Source organism: Curcuma longa, chromosome 17 (assembly GCF_044706935.1).
Source record: "Curcuma longa cultivar G26 ecotype Majalengka, Jawa Barat chromosome 17, ITB_CL_G26_1.1, whole genome shotgun sequence".
NCBI lineage: Eukaryota > Viridiplantae > Streptophyta > Magnoliopsida > Zingiberales > Zingiberaceae > Curcuma > Curcuma longa.
The window spans coordinates 9,086,652-9,107,197 of record NC_133877.1 but is presented as its reverse complement, the minus strand read 5'-3'; the positions used below and the strand labels follow the sequence as shown (position 1 = coordinate 9,107,197).

The following is a 20,546-nucleotide window of genomic DNA, read 5'->3' as shown; positions in this document are numbered from 1 at the left end:
GAGAATTTGGTATGATTTCGAAAGTAACCGATTCAAACCCAGAGGCTTAATCGATCAAGGAATCGATTAAGGCTTGTAACTTTTTCTCATTAAGCCTGGTAATCGATCAGGTGATCGATTACCAGCCTCCGTAATACAGAGCTTGGTAATCGATCAGGTGATCGATTACTAATGTGTGTAATCGATCAGTTGATCGATTACACTACTTTGTATGGGTTCGAATGCCTAGTTTCTTCACGAATTCTTTCAAGGTGGATTTGAGGATTTCTAGAGGCTACAGCAGGGACCTAGAGGAGGAATTGGTTTTGGTCTCCCGATGGGCTTAAGCTTCCCATGCTCTTTACCGAACACACAACTTAAGTATATCAATAATAACTCATTCCACTAGAGAGTTATCATTGCACTACTGCACCAATCTCATATTATAATATGGGCTCCTTCTTACTATAAGTACATTAATCTCCCTATGTTTAAGATATCGTATGTCCGTCAATTAAATGAGTTACTGACAACTCGAATTTAATTAACTTCTAATCCAAAAGTAGTATCACTCAACCTTATTATCATGCGGACAAAGTCCACCTGCAGGGTTTATATAATAATCCTTATGAGCTCCTCAATGGGACATCATCAACCTAGATTATAGAACACAGTTTCCTTCTATAATCAACAACACACCATGTACATAATACTTCTTCCCAACTCATCAGGCCTTTTGATCTATCGTTCTAAATCTCACCCTTTGACGAATCAAAGAAGTACATACTAAGTACATGTGTTTGTTATTATATCGGGATTAAGAGCATGTACATCTATAGTAACAGAGGTTTAGTTCGATTATATAGTCAGTATAAATCGAACAATCCTCAGATGGTCCTGCTCAATACACACTTAGTGTACTAGTGTAATTCTATAGTCAAGACAGACTAAGACCAAATTACACTACAACCAATCCAATGGTTTATCTAATTCATCTTGGTTGTGAACACTATTTATAATTTATAAGGAACTGATAACATGGTCTTCTGTGTATGACTCCGCACACCATGTTTATCTACAATATAGATTAAATGGGCATTTGCATAAAACTAAGTGCAAACATTGACCAAAAGTAATTCTCATTTTAGAATGTTTTATTTACATTGATAGCTAGGATTCTTGTATACATCCCAACAACACGGCCATCTACAATCCTACATAAGTAAATACAAGACTGAACTACATAAATAAGGGTCCACACGGCCACAACTGCATATACACACATCAACCGTAGCAACCACCACCACAAATCCACATATAACAATGAAAGTGCCAAACACATCGATAGTGCAACAAAATCCAATGACCAACTCCACAAAACCACACATCGAAAACAATCTGAAAGATATAAACAAATATCAGTCGAAAATCATAAAAGAAACTAATGTCTCCTGCTATTGTGAGATGGGAGCAATCCGACAGAACTCTAAGCTTTAAGTAACATCCTTATCTACTATTTGAGGAGATAGAAAATCTCAGGGTCTGGGTGGTGAGTATAAAAATACTCGATGGGTACTAGAATGAAAGTGCACAGTATGACAAGATATTAAAGGAATATAAGTGTGAATATCGTATACAGTTTCAACATGATACTTCAGGAGCAAAGTCAACATACAATATGATAATCATGTATGTCATGTCATATAAATGCAACAGTTATATAACAACAAGTGCATAATCATATAACAACAAGTGCATCAGCTATAAATATAGTAAACAACTAATAACAAATGCATGCATGGTCACTATCTACACTCGCCACCCCCAGTCACCCACCTAGTGCAGTGAACTGGGGCGCCAAACAAGACAACTATATACCCTCCAACAATAGACCACTACATGTGAATGGGGAGCAGGGAAATGTCACCGTCTACCGTCAACATCCCTAGACACTCACACTGTGTAGTGAACTGGGATGCACGGCAGAAATCACTCACTCCAATAACAGACCACTACACGCGAGGGAGAGGGGCAGTCTTTAGGAGAGCTATCTAGCTAGTCCTGGTAGCACCCACACAGACAGTGCTATAATGCTCTCACCCACACAGGCAGTGAGAGTTAACAACAACATATTATGCTATGATGCACAGTTTAACAGATAACTACTACAACTTCAAGATATGTATAACATCAATCATGTTAAGTCAACATAGATAAACAACAATTAAGAAGATTGTATTGATGATAAACAGATTATATCAAGGTCAACGGTAAGTGTCAAGCAACGAATTAAGCCATAAATGTAATAAGAATAGTAACAGGATAACTATCAAAAGAAGACCTGTATTGATTAAGCACAAGAGTACCCACATGATTGATGAATCGTCGCAATAAGAACTTTAATAAAATCCTCAGTGTATAGCAGGATCAACAAATCAAGGTCCTAAAATCATAAAATAAAACATCCTCTAAGTATCATATTATATTAATTTTCATCAGAGAAAACCCTAGCCGATTCTAAGGTTAATCTAACTCAATTAAACCAATTTAACATCGCTCGGTTAATTTAACTTAAGCTGAGTTTTAAATCTTTTCATACTTCATTTCTTTCTTCATTAACTTCTAATGTGAGTCTAACTAACTTACTATTTTGGAAGAACCCCTAATCATCAATTAACCTAATCTACATCATGCCAATTTTTATGTCAAAACTAACCGCAAGCTAATCCAAAACAAAATTCTAACAAAACAAACCCCTCAACAGATTATAACTAACCTACTGGAATTAATCAACATTTTACCTCCATCCCAAATTCAGACTAGAATCGGACTGAAATCCCGAAGTCAATTTTACCTTCATCCTAAAATGAGATTAATAGGCTAACCTAATCTCAAGAGACTACACCAAATCAAGATCAAACACCGAGGACAGGCTTGATTTCAAAATAACCAGCAAACCAACCCTAAACTTTTTATCCAAATCTTAGCAATTAACGATGACCAAAGTTTCCAAATAAATTCTATCACCCTTGCCCCACCAGAAACACCATCCTAACAGATCAACAATCATCCTCACTTGATCTCAAATTCCTTACTGTAGAGCTAATCAGATTTAAATAAAAGAACTCACCTCAGATCAATCCAATACGGGAAAACCATCTATTTTGCTTGAACAACTTCACCAGCAAATCCCTGGACCCAAGAATGCTTAGCCCAAACTCGGATCTTTGGTAGAATGGTTTCAAATTTGTTATTGAGGACGACAGGACTTGATCGGATGAGGAGAACGACGTCGGATCGGGAGAGACCTAGATCCTGGAAAGCTCAGACAAATTCGTGTAGACAGACAAAGCTAGAGAGAGCTACGCACTTGAAAGGTAACTTTCCGGCGAAAGATTGACCTAACCCGCTAGAGAAGTTATCTGACAGCAAGGAATCAGCAAATAGGAGGAACAAGAGGAGAGAAGGCTACGGAGGTCGGCGACGGCCGGCTTGAGGAAGGAGGGAGGCGGCGCTGGTCAGGGCGGCGAACACGAACAGAGGGCTTCTTCTCCACGAGGCGGCGGCGGCGTCGGCGTCGGGAAGAGGAGAGGGAGAAGTGCCTCAACTCCCTCCTTCGATCGACCTTTTAAAACCTTCCTACCCGAAGTTCTCGCCGACGGACGAGGCGTGAGCGGCGGCATCCATCGGTTTCGCCAAACCCGACCACTGCGCGGGACGCGGGACGCGGGACGCGAGTGTCGTGAGTTGCGCGGAGTGGTTGCAAGAAGAGAGGCGGGCGAACACGGTAAGTCGCGGGGGTTAAATCACGATTTTAGTTTATTTGAGGATAACAGTAACTTTAATTCCAAGGTTAGGTGTCGGGCTAAATCGGTTTAAAATATAAGATTTATTGTAGTAAATCAGATTTAATCTTGATTCATTTGGTTTACTAATTAAATGAATTCTGATTTGACCTAAATCAATTTTGTTTGATTCATCTTCGCAAGACAAATCCTTTCATCCCTTTTATTTTGTCATAATCTTAACCTAATCCTAGATTTAACCTATTATCATAAATGGGCATTTCTAATTTGGGCTTCAACCCACTCAATTTGACCCAATTACAACTCAATCTTTCATTGGTTAATCCTAAAAATTTTTGGTATCTTACACTCCTAGGTTAGGATCATCCAATATTTGGTCAATGGGTGATTGACTCTTAATCTGAGTGCTCATGTGGTATCTAATTTGATTAGGTTTGGATTAGTCATATCTTCTAGTTCGATTGTGTTTGAGTTAGGTTGAATTTTCTCTTCTTTTTAGTTTTGTTGATTATTTAGTTGTTCATTAGATTGATTAATGTTACTTTCTTTATCGAATACTATATTATAATTTCTTCACCTTTTAGGGTATCTTATAGACCTTATATGCCCTACTCATTGCAGAATAACCTAAAAGTATTCCCTTAGTTATTTTAAATGTAAATTTCCTTAAGTAATCTTTAGTGTTTAGTATGTGTATTTTATATTCAAATACTTTTAGGTAATTTAGATTGAGTATTTTATTATAATATATTTTATAGAAGTTTTATTATGATGTTTATTAATTAAAATCCTATTTTGAATATAACATACTATGCTTATTGCCTCAGCCACTAATTGATTGGTTAATTTGTATTCATTTAGCATTATCCTAGTTTTTTCTTGTAGAGTCCTATTTTTTCTTTCTACTATTTCATTTTATTGTGAGGTTTTAGGACATGAAAACTCATGGTGATATCCATTAACTTGATAAAATTCATTAAATCTAGCATTTTCAAACTCTCCACCATAGTCACTTCTTATTCTTTTAATTTTTATATCCTTTTCATTTTCTATTAGTTTGCATAGGTTGGTAAATTTTTTTAAAATTTCATCTTTACTTTTTAAGAGTTATACCCAAGTGAATCGAGAGTAATCATCAATTATTACTAAGTAGTACTGGTTCCCGCTTTGTGACTTAGTCCCCATGTGGTCAAAGAGGTCTAAGTGTAGTAGTTCAAGTATTGAGTTTGTTTGACAAGTTAGTTACTTTGTGGGTTGATTTTATTTGTTTACCTTGTTGACAAACATTATAAATTATGTTTTATAGATTAATTAACTTAGGTAGACCTTTAGCTAAACCATTTTGACTTATCTTTGAGATGAGTCTTATATGAGTATGACCTAATCTCTTGTGCCATAACTTAATTTTTTCTTGTTGTGTCAATAGACACTTAGTTGAAGAGTTTGGTAGGTCAATTTTGTAAATATTGTTTTGCTAATTCCCTTAGTTAATTATGAAAGCGTTTCCCAAGGGCTTGAGATATTTTATTTTATTTTAAGCATAGCTCACATAATATATTTCACTTCTAAATCTATTTAGTAATTTGAGATAAAATACAATAGATATTTTAATGGGATGTTTCGCTATTAATTAAAAGCGTTTTATAATGAAATGAATGCATTTTAAATTATAATAAATATTACGTAAGGTAATATAAAATCTAAGATCAGTTGTGGCATAACAAAAGTATAAAATATAAAAATTCTGTTCAAATCTCAAATAAGAAAAAAAAAACTGAAGAAAGTTATGTAGATATTAAATATATTTTATGTGTAAAAAATGAATTTCAGTTCACTGTTAAACAAAAACTAGATTGTGATTTATTAGTGATTCATGGAAAATTTCATTCCGCCCCTCATATTAATCCGAAATCCACGCCAAAATCCAAACCCGAAAAGACTGGTCGAACCGGTTATCGCATAGCCGTCACCCGCTGAAGCGGTTTTTTAGTTTTCCCTAATCCTTTCCCTTCCTTTCCTTCCAACTCTCAGCGCCAATCTCTCCCTCTTTCTCCGTCTCGTTGCTTCCCGAAGGTCTCTTTCTTGGAGGTAAAGATCTCCTTTTGTGTTTTCGTTCTATCGATCCATCTTTCGAAACTCGTTTTTCTGTTAAGGAGAGGGATGCCATTTTTTATTTTTATTTTTTGTTAAGGAGTTGGATCTGGTTTTTCAACTTATTTTTTTGTGCATTTTCATCGACGAGACTCTAGGATTGCTGTTTGGGATTTGGAGGATGCAGGAAATTAAGTTTTCCTTATTTGTTGCCATTTCGTTATTGATGTTGGAATAGTCGTATGCTATGTTCAAAAGACGAAGTAAACGTGATTTGCAGATCGGTTGATTGCATTGATTGCGAGGTTTTTATTTCAAAAGAAAAAATAACATCATTTTGTGTTTTATTTCTTCAGATTTGAATGTGGCCTCTCAATTTAATTTCGATGAGTTAAACTGGATTCTTCTAAGTAGGAAATAGAATCTAGATCAAATGGACGATAACGGTTGTTTGTTTTTGATTTAATGTCGGTTGTGCATGTTTAGCCATCAAAATCTCATTTTGATTTAGACCTTATTATAAAGTCATATTTCGTGCGTTTTTTTTTTTTTTGTTCTCTTCTAATGTTCATTTGGATAGATTTAAACATCAAATCTCACTTTGATTTGAACATTATTAACTGTCCTAAACTAGAATAATGTTTTCCAGAATTTCTAGTGAATTTTTTATTTTGGAATGGCGGATGATGAAAAAGTAGGAGAGGAGGAGGGTACCTCTAGGGGAGCTGACTGGGAAGTTGTATCCCTCACAGCTTCTACTTATGCCGCTGCACCTAGTCCACTTGATGTTGATCCTGCCGATGAAAGTGAAGTGATGGAGAGCGTAAGTAATCCTGAGTCATCTGCTGCTGCATTATTCATGTCTGGCCACTATGTTTTTCCACCCAGTGAGCATGAAAATCTCCCAATACAACCGGATACAAATGAGATCTCTGGTGGTCCAGAGGAACATAATGGAAACCCTGGAATGGTTGACGCTGATGATGGCATATATCATTTGCAGACTGAATCCAAAGATGACTTGCATGGAATTGAGTATTTTGATGAGGGGAAGAGAGTTTCTGTCCGTGAAATGGGATTGGAAGAGGCCAAGGGATCCCAAAAGTCTACCTTGGTTGGAATGGAGCAGTTTGTACTTGCTGATCCTGATTCTGTTGCTAGTCATTCTGGAACACATAGAAGTGACATTAAATTTAAGACTAATGAATCTTTGGATGTGAATACAGACTCTTCTAAGGAGCCAAAAATAGATGATGAAGATGAATCTGGTGGACCTGAGCTTCCTTGCCAAGCATGGTGGAAGAGGCATGCAGCATCCGTTTATCACCAAGCAAAGGAAGCTAATACATTTTGGTCTGTCATAGTGGCTGCTGCTGTTGTTGGCATTATAGTTCTTGGGAGACGATGGCAACAGGATAAATGGAAGTTTGCCTTCACCGATGAGGTATGCTTGGTTCCATTGTGAAAAAAGTGCTATATAGAAAACTAAGTATGCTTCCATAATACCAGCAAGGTTCTAAGTTAGTATTGAAATATTTATATGATAAAGATGACTAAAATATATTCAATATATTCTATTAGTCAACACAGTTGATTCATACTTCCATATAGAAAAAATATACGATGCTACAATGCAAAACATTTGAAGTATAACAATCAAATATTAATCAACAATGTAAAATAGATGATGTATAAGTAACATGCATATAATTAATAATTTATATAAAAGTGTTTATCACTTATAAAACAAAATTTTAAGTTAATAATTACATGATAGAAGCTACCAAATAAGGAAACTTAGGGTTTAAACTTTTAGATAAATATGGTCTAGTGTGAATTGGTTCAAATGAACCAAATAGACTTTCCTTTCAACTGCATATGCAAATTGTACCATATATGGTTCCGTTCCAGAACCACTTACGCAGCTGTATTTGCAGCCTAGACCGCTACTTTTCAAAACTATGCATATTTGTACTTGCCCCTTTACTAGTGATAGCTGAATATGGAATAAATTATCGTATTACATTAAGTTGCCCTTACAGATTCTTCTGATGTACATTCATGCTAATTACAGTTAGCTATATGTTGACGAAATAAAGTAAATAAAAAAGACAAAATATATTTATATAAGCTATATAATCAACAATCTAGAAAGAGCTGATGCTAATAATATATGATTTATTCAGGAATTATAGATTTATTCGTAATATTAGATCAAGTAGCTCTTACAGTTATACTAGTTGAAGTGATCAAAGTGGTAGGTGTACAAGAGATAACTTGAATTGATGTAATAAAACTTATTTAATTGGCTTGAATACTATTAGTGATACAGCTTGTATACTGTTTATCGGAGGGATAAAATTTATATGGAAATATAGTTGGGAATGACAATTTCATCGCATATCTGTTATGTCCAAATTTCAACAACTTTTCTGAATCGATCTAGAGAGCAAAATGTCATGGAATGCCTAGTGGCTACTGACCTTTCTCCATTTCTTTTGTATCTTATCCATTGAAAAGATGACGCTGCACAAAAATCCATTTTTTTCATAGTTAGTTATTCTCTGCAATATCTTGTCCATGAGAAGGGACAATTTAATATGGAATTGATGATGGGCAAAGGTTCCAATTGTCTTGAAGACAGTTTCACATTTGACTCATCAAGAGTCATGTTCTTATTAGAAGAGAATGATGCAAATATAATATACTGATAAAAAAAAAACTAACTTACCCAACAAGATAATGTGGTTTAAGTTTTAAAAGATAGCTTGCTTTTAATTTTACTATTTCTTGCACCTGTATATTTTGCTCTATTCTATTGGCAGTGGGTTATTGCAAAATCCCATAAGAGATTATCATCCTATTGTTACAATATTGAGCAATAATGAGATTTTGCATTTATATAAGTGGTTGATATTTGAAGGTCTCATCGACCCACCCTCTTGCTATCATCTTGTGGCTTCTAGTAAACAAGTCCATAAACAATGTGAAAGTGTCGACCATGCTTTATCGGTTAGAATAATTATTAATCACAGACAAACATATTTTTATTCCCTACTTTTTAGGGTGTGCAAAAGTTTCCAAAGTCAATGGTGTTGGGTACTTTATACTTATAGTTGTATAAGCTACTGGAATATGTGTTCAGGTAATATAAAATAAAAATAAAAAAGTTAATGCAACAGTGGTGGTATATTTAGATTGATGTGGCAGTTTAATTGGAGGAAATAAAATATGTTATATAACTGGCAAATAGTTAGTTGTAATTAAGGGTGGGCAACAAAATTGGTATATTTGATCTGAACTGGAAAGCCAATTGAACTGACCCAAAAAATCCAGGTTTTTTTGGTAATAGGTTGAGTTTCTAGCATTCAATATTTTGTATTTTGGATTTGCGTCAAATTTTTACGATTTTGTATAAAAACCAAAAAAAAAAAAAAAAACTCAAACTCAATCGTTGTTATTCACATAATTAATTAATAGTTATATCATTTATTATATATTGTCAAGAATTATGTGTATCTAATTATTTAATAAGCTTATTAATTTTAGTGGGGTTGTGTAGCCATGACTTGTTTCTCTTCTCATTTTGGCTTCAGGATTTGTGTTGCCTTCCACCATTTGATGATCTCACACAAGTGATCAGTTTGTTTTCATCGCCCACTCCTCTCTTTGTCATCTTTTCTCCTTCTATGTTTACAACTTTATGTCTCTTTCATTGTTGTCGTCCTTGGAGCAACCTTTCTTTCTTTCCATGACCTCATGGACCATTCCTTTCTTCCTTCTACGGTTGCATGAGATTATTGCTTGCCTTTGCCCCCACCATTGTTATACCTTCTTTCATGTCGGCAACATGAATCTGCTTAATACTTTATTTTTTCAGTGTCTTTTTTTTTCAGCGTTCTTCTTAACACTTTCGATTACGATAGTTAGGATTAATGTTAAATAACTTATAATGTTCATTGCTCATTTTTGACAATTTCGTTTTAGCAACGTGGGAAACTTGTTATTACAATACGAATTATTGATCAATTTATTTTCCATTAATAGTAGTAACTTGCAACTGAAATATGGCAGCAAACATTGGGATATTTATTGGTTATTATTCAAATTCATAGTTCTACTATAATTTTATACTGTAAATTGCAAGGTTTGCATTCAAATGCTCAGTTAGTGCAAAATTTCTTTGAATTTTAGATTTATTCTACATTTTTTTATAAATTCTACCGTTAGAGTTTTGCATAATCTGATTCTCTACAAGTTGCACCTTACATTTTACTTTTGTCAATTTGTAGTAAAATTAGTATAAAAAATCTGAAATCTTTGGAATCTCCAAAGATCTATTTATATTACTGAGCTTGAAGGCTTCTCCTGTTACTGCTTCCTTGATATAAATCTTGTTTTAAAAAAAATCATTCTAATTGTGATGTCTCATATATTTTTGGTGTACAATAATACCCTAGTTCACCAAAATTATATGGACTCGCATCCAATTCTAGCATGTGAATTTGACCTATGTTGCAATCACGAGGCATTATTTATTAACAAAATTTCTCCTTCTATGTATATTTATTGTATTATGGAAATCATGCCTCTTTTCTTTCTCCCAAGGGAGTTCACTTGTGATCTTTTAAGTGTGGGTTGTAGCTGTCAATTATATGGCTGATGTAATTATCTGACAATCTATGTTCATGTTTGCATGCTTCAGTATCAATCTAATGTTTTAAGACATTCTAGTAGTTTTTTTTCTTTTTCTTTTTCTTAGTACCGTAAGTTCTTTTTCATCAAGTGCTTGATAATTTGTGTTAGCAATTAATTCAATGATTCTACGCAGCATGTCCACATTAAAGATTATCATCAGAGTAATTAATGGCAAGGTACCGTGGTGGCGGGCCTACAAATACTCATGTTAGCTTGGTGCTTATAATTGCTACATCCATTTATGATCAAGCTAAATTTATTCAGAGTAAATATTTGATTAGGAGACAAATTTATTTAAAAGCTCAACTTATCAGGTAGTGCTCAATTTGTATGTTTAGGATCTAGCAGTCTCTTTAGATGCAAATCGGAACTTGTCGGGTAGAATCGAAAGAAAGCTACAAGCCAAGCATGGAAAAATTCGATAGATAGGAAAAGTATCAATTTCTACATGCATGCTAATTCTGAAGGATAATTTATTTTCAACTTTATTATGATGATGAACAAGAAGTTGGACTTCCATACTCAGCTTTGATTTAATGTTACACCTATCTGTAGCTTCTTTTCCTTTGTCACAAACTGAACTTTTAATAACCTTCAACAGAAGAGGAGCAGGATGCTGAGACCTATCGGCCGGTTTAAGAATGTTCTGCTTGGTGGCCATCAGCCTAGCAAAGGGATACACTGAGATTGTCCTATCACTCAGTGAGGGAGGAGATGATGACGACAAGGTGGAAGAAGAAGAAGAAGAAATAAGTCCACCGCTCAGGAGTTGCATTTCTAGGCAGAAGACAACATCAAGTGCCTCTATGACAAAACAATTTTACCTTAAAAATTCATGTTGGAGGATCATATGCATGAGGATCGTCAGGATCAAACTTCATTCAGTTTTTTTTTCTATGAGAACTATTATGCTTGCTGCAAATCTTTGTATTCAGTATTTAAGAATTCTATTCACTCTCTAGTTTGCAAATTATTTCTATATTTCCAATTGGTTCATGTGCATGATTGAAAAACTGCACCACTTCATGTATTTTGTGACATTGTTTTAGATAGTTAATAAATCATATTAGATTTTAAGTTTGTATCCAAAGTTTGAGAATGGATGTAAGTTCAGAGACTATTTATTTTAGAACATTGAGGATAAATGTATGAACTTTTTTTTTGGTATTGTTTGGCACATATTATGTGGCCCCTCAAATTTTCAAAGTTTGCATTTTACCCTCCACTACAATTTGGTTGTATAAAACTATAGATTACTCAGTAACTTTTAATCCCCATTATGGATGATAAAATTTAATTTTACAAAATTATAGGATGCGAGTAAAGATTTGAACGCGTTCAAAATTTGAACGCGTTAATGGGGTGGGTCCCACATATTTGTTTTTATTTTTTGAAGTGGCAAAAACATATTTGATTTTTTGAAGTGTTATTAACAAAGAGCGTTGCAGATGCTCTTATGGATGATAAAATTTAATTTTACAAAATTATAGGATGCTCATTTTTTCTGTAAAAAGATGAAATTCGCTATCCCACACACAGTCAGCCCCAACATTATCTGTGGTGAGGTAAATTGAGAAGTTGCAGTTGGCTATAACGGAAGAGAATTTGTCTTAGTTTCTTCGAGATTCGAATCCTTGTCCTCTTTTGCATATGATGTTCATTTCAACCCCTTATGAACTTGTAAGTAAATTTAAACATTATAGTTAACCTCTAAATTTTGTGATGTTATTAAATATTGCCCCTCTTATTTTTTTTTTAATTCCTATGGTTTCTCTATTAGCATATGAATGGTGAAATTTAATTGTATGGAAACATAAATTATCAATGATATTTCTTATCTCCTAGTTTCTATTTCTCTTAATTTCTAAGAGATCAGCGAAGGCAGACCGTAAGATTGAAGTTGAGGTCTAGGATTGTGAATGAATCAAATGTTTATAAAAAAATTTGATATTCAGTTTGATAAAAGATTATTTATATTTATTCAATATATACAAGATCAATTAAATAAATAAACTTGAGCAATTCATTAAACTAAACGAACAAGTTTGAACACATGTGTTCAGTTCGTTAATGTTCATGAACAATGTTTGTAAATATCATGAACTATATTCGTGAACAATATTATTGAATCATATTCATTAATAAAATTCTTATCAATATGTTTGAATTGAAAACTCGATAACATCTAAATGAATCGAGCACAAATCAAAATCGAATCAAACTCAAGCTCATAATCAAGAAGTCAAGTTAAGTTTGAATTAAGAGCTCGATAACATCTAAATGAATCAAGTTTGAACCAAACTTAAACTCATAAAAAAAATCAAACTAAACTTGAACAATTATTTTAAGCTCATATCTTCCTTCATCCTTTGTCATTATTCATAGATTTGATTGAGTCTAAAATGATTTAGAGGTAATTAGAAAATTTAGATTTAATTCATTTAGAATGATTCGAGCTTAATGAGATCATAAATTTGTGTGTGATTTTTTATTTTGGCAAATTACCTCTCCAATCTCAAAAAATTAATTTTCAAATCCCAAAACAAATTTAAAAATTTTGAATGATTTTAAAATTCATCAAATGATTTCAACATTAAAATCCAGTGACCTCTGCCCTAACCAGGGTCACACAAACCTTCATTTTTCGAGAAAATGCAAATTTTGAAGGCACTGATCTTAAAATTACAAAGGGATCTACAATTTAAGGACTCCAAAGATCATGTAATCTAGCAAGCCATTATTCCAGTATAAAAAGTAGCTTAGAAGGCACCCCCACATGAACGTCTGTGCCAAGGTGTTTATGGGCTAGCCTAGCAGGACTATAAGAGGCTGTCTTTAAGCCCTAAATAGAAGCTCAAATGTCACAGCACAATGAAATTTTTTTAGAGCGTGCCAATGTACCTTTTCAACCATGAAACTTACTCTCTCTTCTGCAATGTAGGATCAACAATGACTTGGGGAGTAAAATCTGGGTTTAGGTACTTAGAAAGCAATTCGGCATAGATTTCGTATCGAGCGGTCATGCGGAATCCCCATTTGTCTTTTAACTGCCTGCAGAGATTGAGATCCATCTCCGCGACCAATAATCCGTCCCTGTATCGAGAAAGGGATGGTGTACAAGAAGCATCTGGTGCTGATATATGACTCGAACCATAAAAGTGACCAAAGTCAGAATGCTGGGGCTTCCCATCCCCAGAAGTGAATGGATTGGGGAATCTCTCTGTGCCAACCCTGTTAATCGATGCGACAAAATAACTATTGGCGATGGCAGCATTCCGGGCCTGTCACATTGTGCATGCGATTAGTGTAGTTAGATCAATAGTCTCCAAAGCACCAAAGGCAAAAGAACCAAGTTATCTGAAAACAAACCTCTATGGGCCACATCGGTTCACTTAGTTCTCCGACAGTTGCAGAAGGGTTGAAGACAATTTCAGCACCATTAAGTCCAAAAGCTAACCAATTTAAGGGATGATGTCTTCCATAACAAATATTGATTGCAATCTTTCCGTAAGATGTTTCGAACACAGGATGACCAGTGTTTCCTTCCATGTAGTATGTGCTCTCATTGAAATCCCCGACTCTAGGAATGTGGTTCTGATATAAAATTAAATTAAATTAAACATCAATCAAATAGAAATACACACCACGATGATAGTAGAAATGAGGAAAATAAAAGAAAACAAACTTACCTTTCTATGAATGCCAATTATGTTGCCGTGGTTTCCGATTACAACGGCAGTGTTCCAAATGGTATCTCCATGGTTTACATCTCTTTCAAGAATGGGATTAATAATGACCATGTTATATTTCCTTGCAAATTCTTGAAGAAACTGAGTTGTTTCTCCATTAACAGGTTCTGCAAATTCACACCATCTTTTCTCCCTAGTGCAAAAGGCAAATGGCATCATCCAAGCCTCCTGTATTGAGTGAAAAGACATCCATTACATTTGCAAGTAGAATAACATAAGGGAAATTGGCAAAAAAAGGTAGAACATTATTTCATAATTATCATACATGAAATTTTAACAAACAAAATAAACTTGTCATTTAAAAAATAGTTTACCAGAAAAAAAAATACACATGGTCTAATTCTGGAAAAGATATTGAAATTAGATGGAGTTAATGATTTTTTCAACACAACTTACTTTCAAGCAAAAGATGTTGAAATTAATTGAATAATTTTCTAATCAGAACTTACTTGCAAGCACAATATATTGACACCAGATGCTCCAGCTGCATCAACCATGTGTTTCACATGTTGCAAGATACCAGACTTCTGGTCTGCAAAGTGGGCTGTGGTAGGAAGCACGATAGAGTTCTGGATAAGGCCAACACGAACAATTCGTTCCTTTCTCAGTAACTCTTTATCAGCATGGAAGCTAAAAGCCTGAATACAACAAAGCAATTCGTCCATTTTTAAGCATGGTAGTGCTTACATTATATGCAACAAAACCTACAGATTTCATTTGTAGATTCCATATAAAAAATGCAGTTAAACAACCAAAACTCAATTTAATCACTTAAACAATGGAAGAGTTAAGTCAACAAAATTAACACTGCCAAAGAACAAGTTATGTCAAAATATAGCTGACTGCATTGTGCTTATTAAGGGTATGGATTTAGAATGAGCTCAGTCTAGGAACAAGATCAATGTAACATACAAAAATTATTTAGAAATATGGCTTATTGTTTTTGTTAGAAGATCGCACACCAATTAAATAGTAATTAATTTTTACCTTGAATGTGCATTAAATTCTCACCAAGTAATACCTCTTATCGGGGTTTGAAATCTCGATCTGTGTTGGTGTTTTGGTCTTTGACTGGAACGATACTGTTTCAGTATCATATTGACGTTTCGATGTATGGTACTGGGGGTAAATTGTAGGTGCAATGAAGAAAAAGATAAGACGATTATATAGTTAATAAACTATAAAATAAGAAAAACAACATCATCTCAATTTAAATATGCTAAGGGATGTTGAGTGTCGATATGAAACGATAGTCGTCGACACAAGTGACACAACATCATAGAAGATATTGTCTTTAGTGCCGAGTAGTATCTTAGAACAATACATTGCGACCATTTCGCCTGGCACGCTATAAGATTTTAAGTCATGCCTCTCATATAAGATAGTGCCAAGGATTAAGATGGAAAAGTCAATAAATTTCAGTTTCTCATCAATGACAACATTAACAAGCTACAAGTCTCAACTATTTGGCATTGGCTATATGGATCTTATTCCATAATTTAACAGCTATGTCCCTGATAAAATTCATATTTATCTACACATAATGGATAGATGTACTCCATTCTTGCTATCAAAGGCTAGCAATGAACTAAGTATTATCAGTATATCTCAACACAAGCTATAGATTCTTGTAAATAATTCTTCTAGCATTTAGATTATCTAGAATATAAAAGTTGAATTAGCATGCAATGACATTTGACTAACTAAAATTCTGACAATTATAAATAAGAAAAGATGAAGAAAATAGCTTGGTTGAGGAACACCAATGGTGCTTTCCTAAGAGTTTGTTCAGAGCTCTGAGAAGAAAATTAGTGGAGAGGAATAACAGCATAGTGTGTTATCTAGAAATTGTCGTGATGAAGAGGAATGGAGACATCTATATAAAGATTCTTGTAACCTTTTAGTAATGGTAAAATATCCAAATAAATCTTTGAGTAGCCATCCAAGAGACAAGGATAGATCTTTCATGGTTGAAGGTAACTAAGGATCCAAGGTGTGTATGGTTCCAAAGTGAATAGGTTCTAAAGTGGAGCATCTAAGGTTGATTATCTGAGATGGTGTTGAACAAAAGAGACAAAATTTTAAATCATTAATTGTTTTAAAAATCCAAAACCGCTGCCAATGTTGGTGTTAGAATATTTAGGAATTGTTAGAATATTTAAGAATAAATATTCTGTTAGGGATAAATATTCTGTTAAGGATAAATATTCTGTTTTTCTTTTTTAGAATAATTTTCCTAGAATAGGTCTTTATATTCATGTATAAATAGGGGCTTATATCTTGTAATAGAATAAGAGAAATTCATTGTCTTATTATTTTACATGGTATCAGAGCGAAGGGGTTTAGGTTTATCCGCCTAACCCTAATTCTTTCTCCTCTCTCTCTTTATCACCGCTGCCTCCCGCATCTCTCCATCCCTGTTCGCGACGTTCACCGCAAACAGAGAGCAATCGTGACGCCATTCCAGCACCTTCTGCTTTTCCAGCAACACAGCAGCAGCAATTTTTCTTCCTTCTCTCTCTCTCTGTTCGCCACGCGTTTTCCTCGCGTGTGCTCGTGTTTAGGTTTGGGTTTTCCTCCCTCCTTAGGTTTAGGGTTATCCGCCCAAACCAATCCTCTTCCTTCTCTCTCTCTCTGTTCGCCACGCGTTTTCCTCGCGTGCGTTTCTGTCAGCCGCCTTCCTCGTCGCGCGTTTTCCTCGTCGCGACGCAGCAATTGCAACGACTTCCTTCTCTCTTTGTTCGCCACGCGTTTTCCTCGCGTGCGTTTCTATTAGCCGTCTTCCTCGTCGCGCGTCTTCCACGATGCGACGAGCAGCATGTTTCCTCGTGACACCACTCTTCCTGTGATCACGCGCTCCTGTTTCTTCCATGCGACGCCACTCTTCCCGTGGTCGCGCGCTCTTGTTTCTTCCTTGCGATGTCATTCTTCCCGTGGTCGCGCGCTCTTGTTTCTTCCTCGCGACGCCACTCTTCCCGTGGTCGCGCACTCCTGTTTCTTCCTCGCAACTCCACTTTTCCCGTGGTCGCGAGCTTCTGCTTCTTCCTCGCGACGCCACTGTTCCCGTGGTCGCGTGCTCCTGTTTCTTCCTCACGACGCCACTCTTCCTGTGGTCGTGCGCCTCTCTTCTCCGCTGCCCTCTTCCAGTAACGACAGCAAGCTAGCAAGTTCCAGCTCTCCGAATGTCAAGCTCATGCCAAATCAGGGGAAGTCTCTTTCAGATCCTGAACGATACAGGCGATTAGTAGGGAGACTAAGCTACCTTACTGTTACTTGTCTGGATATCTCATTTACAGTAAGTGTAGTAAGTCAACTCTCCATGCAAGAAACATTGAGATGCTGTAACAAGCATTATTCGATATATCAGAGGTGCTCCAGGAAAGGATATTTTGTATGAAGACAAAGGACATCTTCGAATTGACTACATATGTAACAAGCTGGATACATATGATTTATATCCTCCATCTTGAGGGGAAGTGTTAGAATATTTAGGAATTGTATAAATATTCTGTTAGGGATAAATATTCTGTTAAGGATAAATATTCTGTTTTTCTTTTTTAGAATAATTTTCCTAGAATAGGTCTTTATATTCATGTATAAATAGGGGCGTATATCTTGTAATAGAATAAGAGAAATCCATTGTCTTATTATTTTACAGTTGGCTACAATCCCTAATGAAAAAAGTTGAGGGTTGCATTAAATTGTCAGCCAACGTCAAACATAGTCAAATTTTTTATAAATAGTCAACCACCTAGTGGGATAAGACTTGGTTGTTGTTATTATTGTTATTGTTGTAATTATTTTAAAAATCCAAGAAACCCTAAAATAACTTAAAATTTTAAAATTAGGATTAGGGTAGAAATTAGAGGGTTGTAGTTATTATGCAATGGATGAAGGGCATCTATAGTTTAAACTTCCACCAGTGACAAATTATATACATCTCTTTGAACTCGATGGACTACACCTTGAAATCACCTCATTGCTCAAATTTCTACAAAAGCAAACTTGATAGGACATTAAGTGGGTTGCACTTTGAATGACCCAATGCATATATCTACCAATTCATGTGTATCTTAAATATTTATCTAAATATCATAGTTGCAGCCTTATGGCTCTATGCACATTTGAAACACCAATACTATTTTGAAATACTATCATTTTGTTTCGGTTGGGTGTTGTCACTCCAAGGAGGAGGTGGAGGAAGAGGAATTTGAAGTACCAGAGGAAGCAGAAGAAGAGGAGGAAGAAGCATACATTTTAAAGTCTTACCGTGGAACCCTAGTCTACTTTGTTACTCACAAAGGAGGAAGGTGGCTCATGGTTCGTAGAGGAGGAAGGTTGCTCATGGTTCTTGAGGCAAGCATCTCATGCCTTCTTGTGTATCAGTTGGTAGGTGGAATGAAAAATTTCACACATAGTAATTAACATGGAATGATATTTGATTCTTTGATTTGTATCTATCATTTGAATCTCTAAAGGGTAGGATTGACACCATTAATGACTTTCTTGTGGACTAACCTCATTCCTCTTAACATTTTAAGACCCTTGTTTTTAGTACCTTTTCTAAATTGATCCATAAGATTTTCATTCCACACATTAGACAATTATATTATTCTTTGTTTTATATTTGATACTTTTATATATTATTTTTAGATTAAACTTTTGCATTTTAAGACAAAAGGTCATGAAATTTGTTAATAAAATAAGAGACTACAAAAGCTCTTTGAAGTTAATCTCATTATTCTTGAGTGAATGAACTAGGCTTTAAAATTCATGAATCTTTTCATTCGATGACAAAGAATCTACCATCATAAATCTATTAAAATCAGCAGCTAGGAATCACTTAATTCTGTAAACATACATTGTTTCTACTCAAGAGATATTCGAAATTCTTTAGCGCTAGTTTAGGTACAAAATGTCACATAGGTGATCAAAAAGGGCACACACGACCATATAGATGGGACTTAGAATGTATAGGTGAAGAACTAGAGGGCTCAAGGTCTGAAAACAAGCCAATGGCTCATGACGACCACAACATAGAGTTCAAGAATGACCAGACCAAATCCATAATAGTAGATCAACATTTCACGTGGTTTTACCAACTATGAAAGTTAAGTATCAATCTATCAGACTTTGCAAAAGAATGCTCATCTATATTGGCTAATTTGATAGGAAGAGAGCATAGGATAAACCACAAGAAGAGAAAGCAAAATGTAAAAACCTTAAATATTGGAATGATGCTTAATGAATAAGTGAAATGACAAGCATACAAAATAGAATTAGTAAAAAAAGAACTCATATTTATGTAATCAACTTGGTGTGTACAATAAGATAAATACACCTAATAAACAAATAAAATGAATAAAACTCTTAGAGTGTAGTAAATAAATCTTCTAGCACTTAGATTATTGAGGATGTAAAGTTGAAATTAGCATGCAATGAGTTAGACTAAGTAAAATTTCATCAATTATAAATAACAAGAAAAGGTGAAGGAAATAACTTGGTTGATGCATGATGATAGCTTTGTATTAAGAGTTTTCCACCTAAATCGGATGGAAGCAATATAAGGGGAAAATTAAACAAAGATTTTCTTGGGTTTTCCCTTCTCTCTCTCTTTTTCCACTAAAGGAAATGGAGGGAAAGCACCAATAGAGAAATCTTTCATCCACCTTATTTACTTCCTATCTTTCTTACCTGGTAGGAAACACCTTTAGAGATACAACCACCCACTTCTCCTACCAACATAATTTAGATGATAAGTAAATACACACACCGATTGTCTTGTGTCAAAAAGAATCAAGAAGAGAACTTAAAGGAGAAAATGAAGGGAGTGGGACGAGCATATAGTGTGTTCTCTAGAAATTATTGTCATGAAGAGGAGTGGAGAGGTCTACATAATGAGTCTTGTAATATTTTAGTAATAACACAGACCTCGAGACCACATTATCTGCGTAAGGCACCGCAGCCCTGCTCACTCCCCTCACTCAATCAACCCCTCCGCACAAACCAGAGACCACCATAAAGCCTAACCACACGTTAAGGTCTAGTAGCATCCATAATAAAAACAGGTACTATCCCTCAAACAGAAGAAGGTAAAATAGAAAGCAGAAAACCACTACCTGAGCCCAAAAAATTACAGCAAAACATCCTCCCCACATGGAGAATAAGTACGAGTTATCAAATCTAATGTTACAACAGTAAGGAAACAGTCATAATTAGCGAC

At 34.9% G+C, this 20,546-nt stretch overlaps 1 protein-coding gene across 1 annotated transcript; it reads left to right on the top strand.

Annotated features, from left to right (window-relative positions):
- The first annotated feature begins 5,776 nt into the window (after nucleotides 1-5,776).
- On the top strand, nucleotides 5,777-11,672 carry LOC141811656 (ATG8-interacting protein 1-like). Its single transcript, XM_074699682.1, has 3 exons — nucleotides 5,777-5,873; nucleotides 6,526-7,320; nucleotides 11,176-11,672. The coding sequence occupies exons 2-3, from the start codon at nucleotides 6,553-6,555 to the stop codon at nucleotides 11,257-11,259; spliced, it is 852 nt and encodes a 283-aa protein (XP_074555783.1). The 5' UTR covers nucleotides 5,777-5,873; nucleotides 6,526-6,552; the 3' UTR covers nucleotides 11,260-11,672.
- The last annotated feature ends 8,874 nt before the right edge of the window (nucleotides 11,673-20,546 follow it).

What these genes read in the sequence shown, in the direction of transcription:
- LOC141811656 (XM_074699682.1), top strand. Translation starts at nt 6,553, where the DNA reads ATGGCGGATGATGAAAAAGTAGGAGAGGAGGAGGGTACCTCTAGGGGA. An exon ending in AGTTTGCCTTCACCGATGAG is followed by an intron (nt 7,321 to 11,175) that starts GTATGCTTGGTT and finishes AACCTTCAACAG; the next exon opens with AAGAGGAGCAGGATGCTGAG.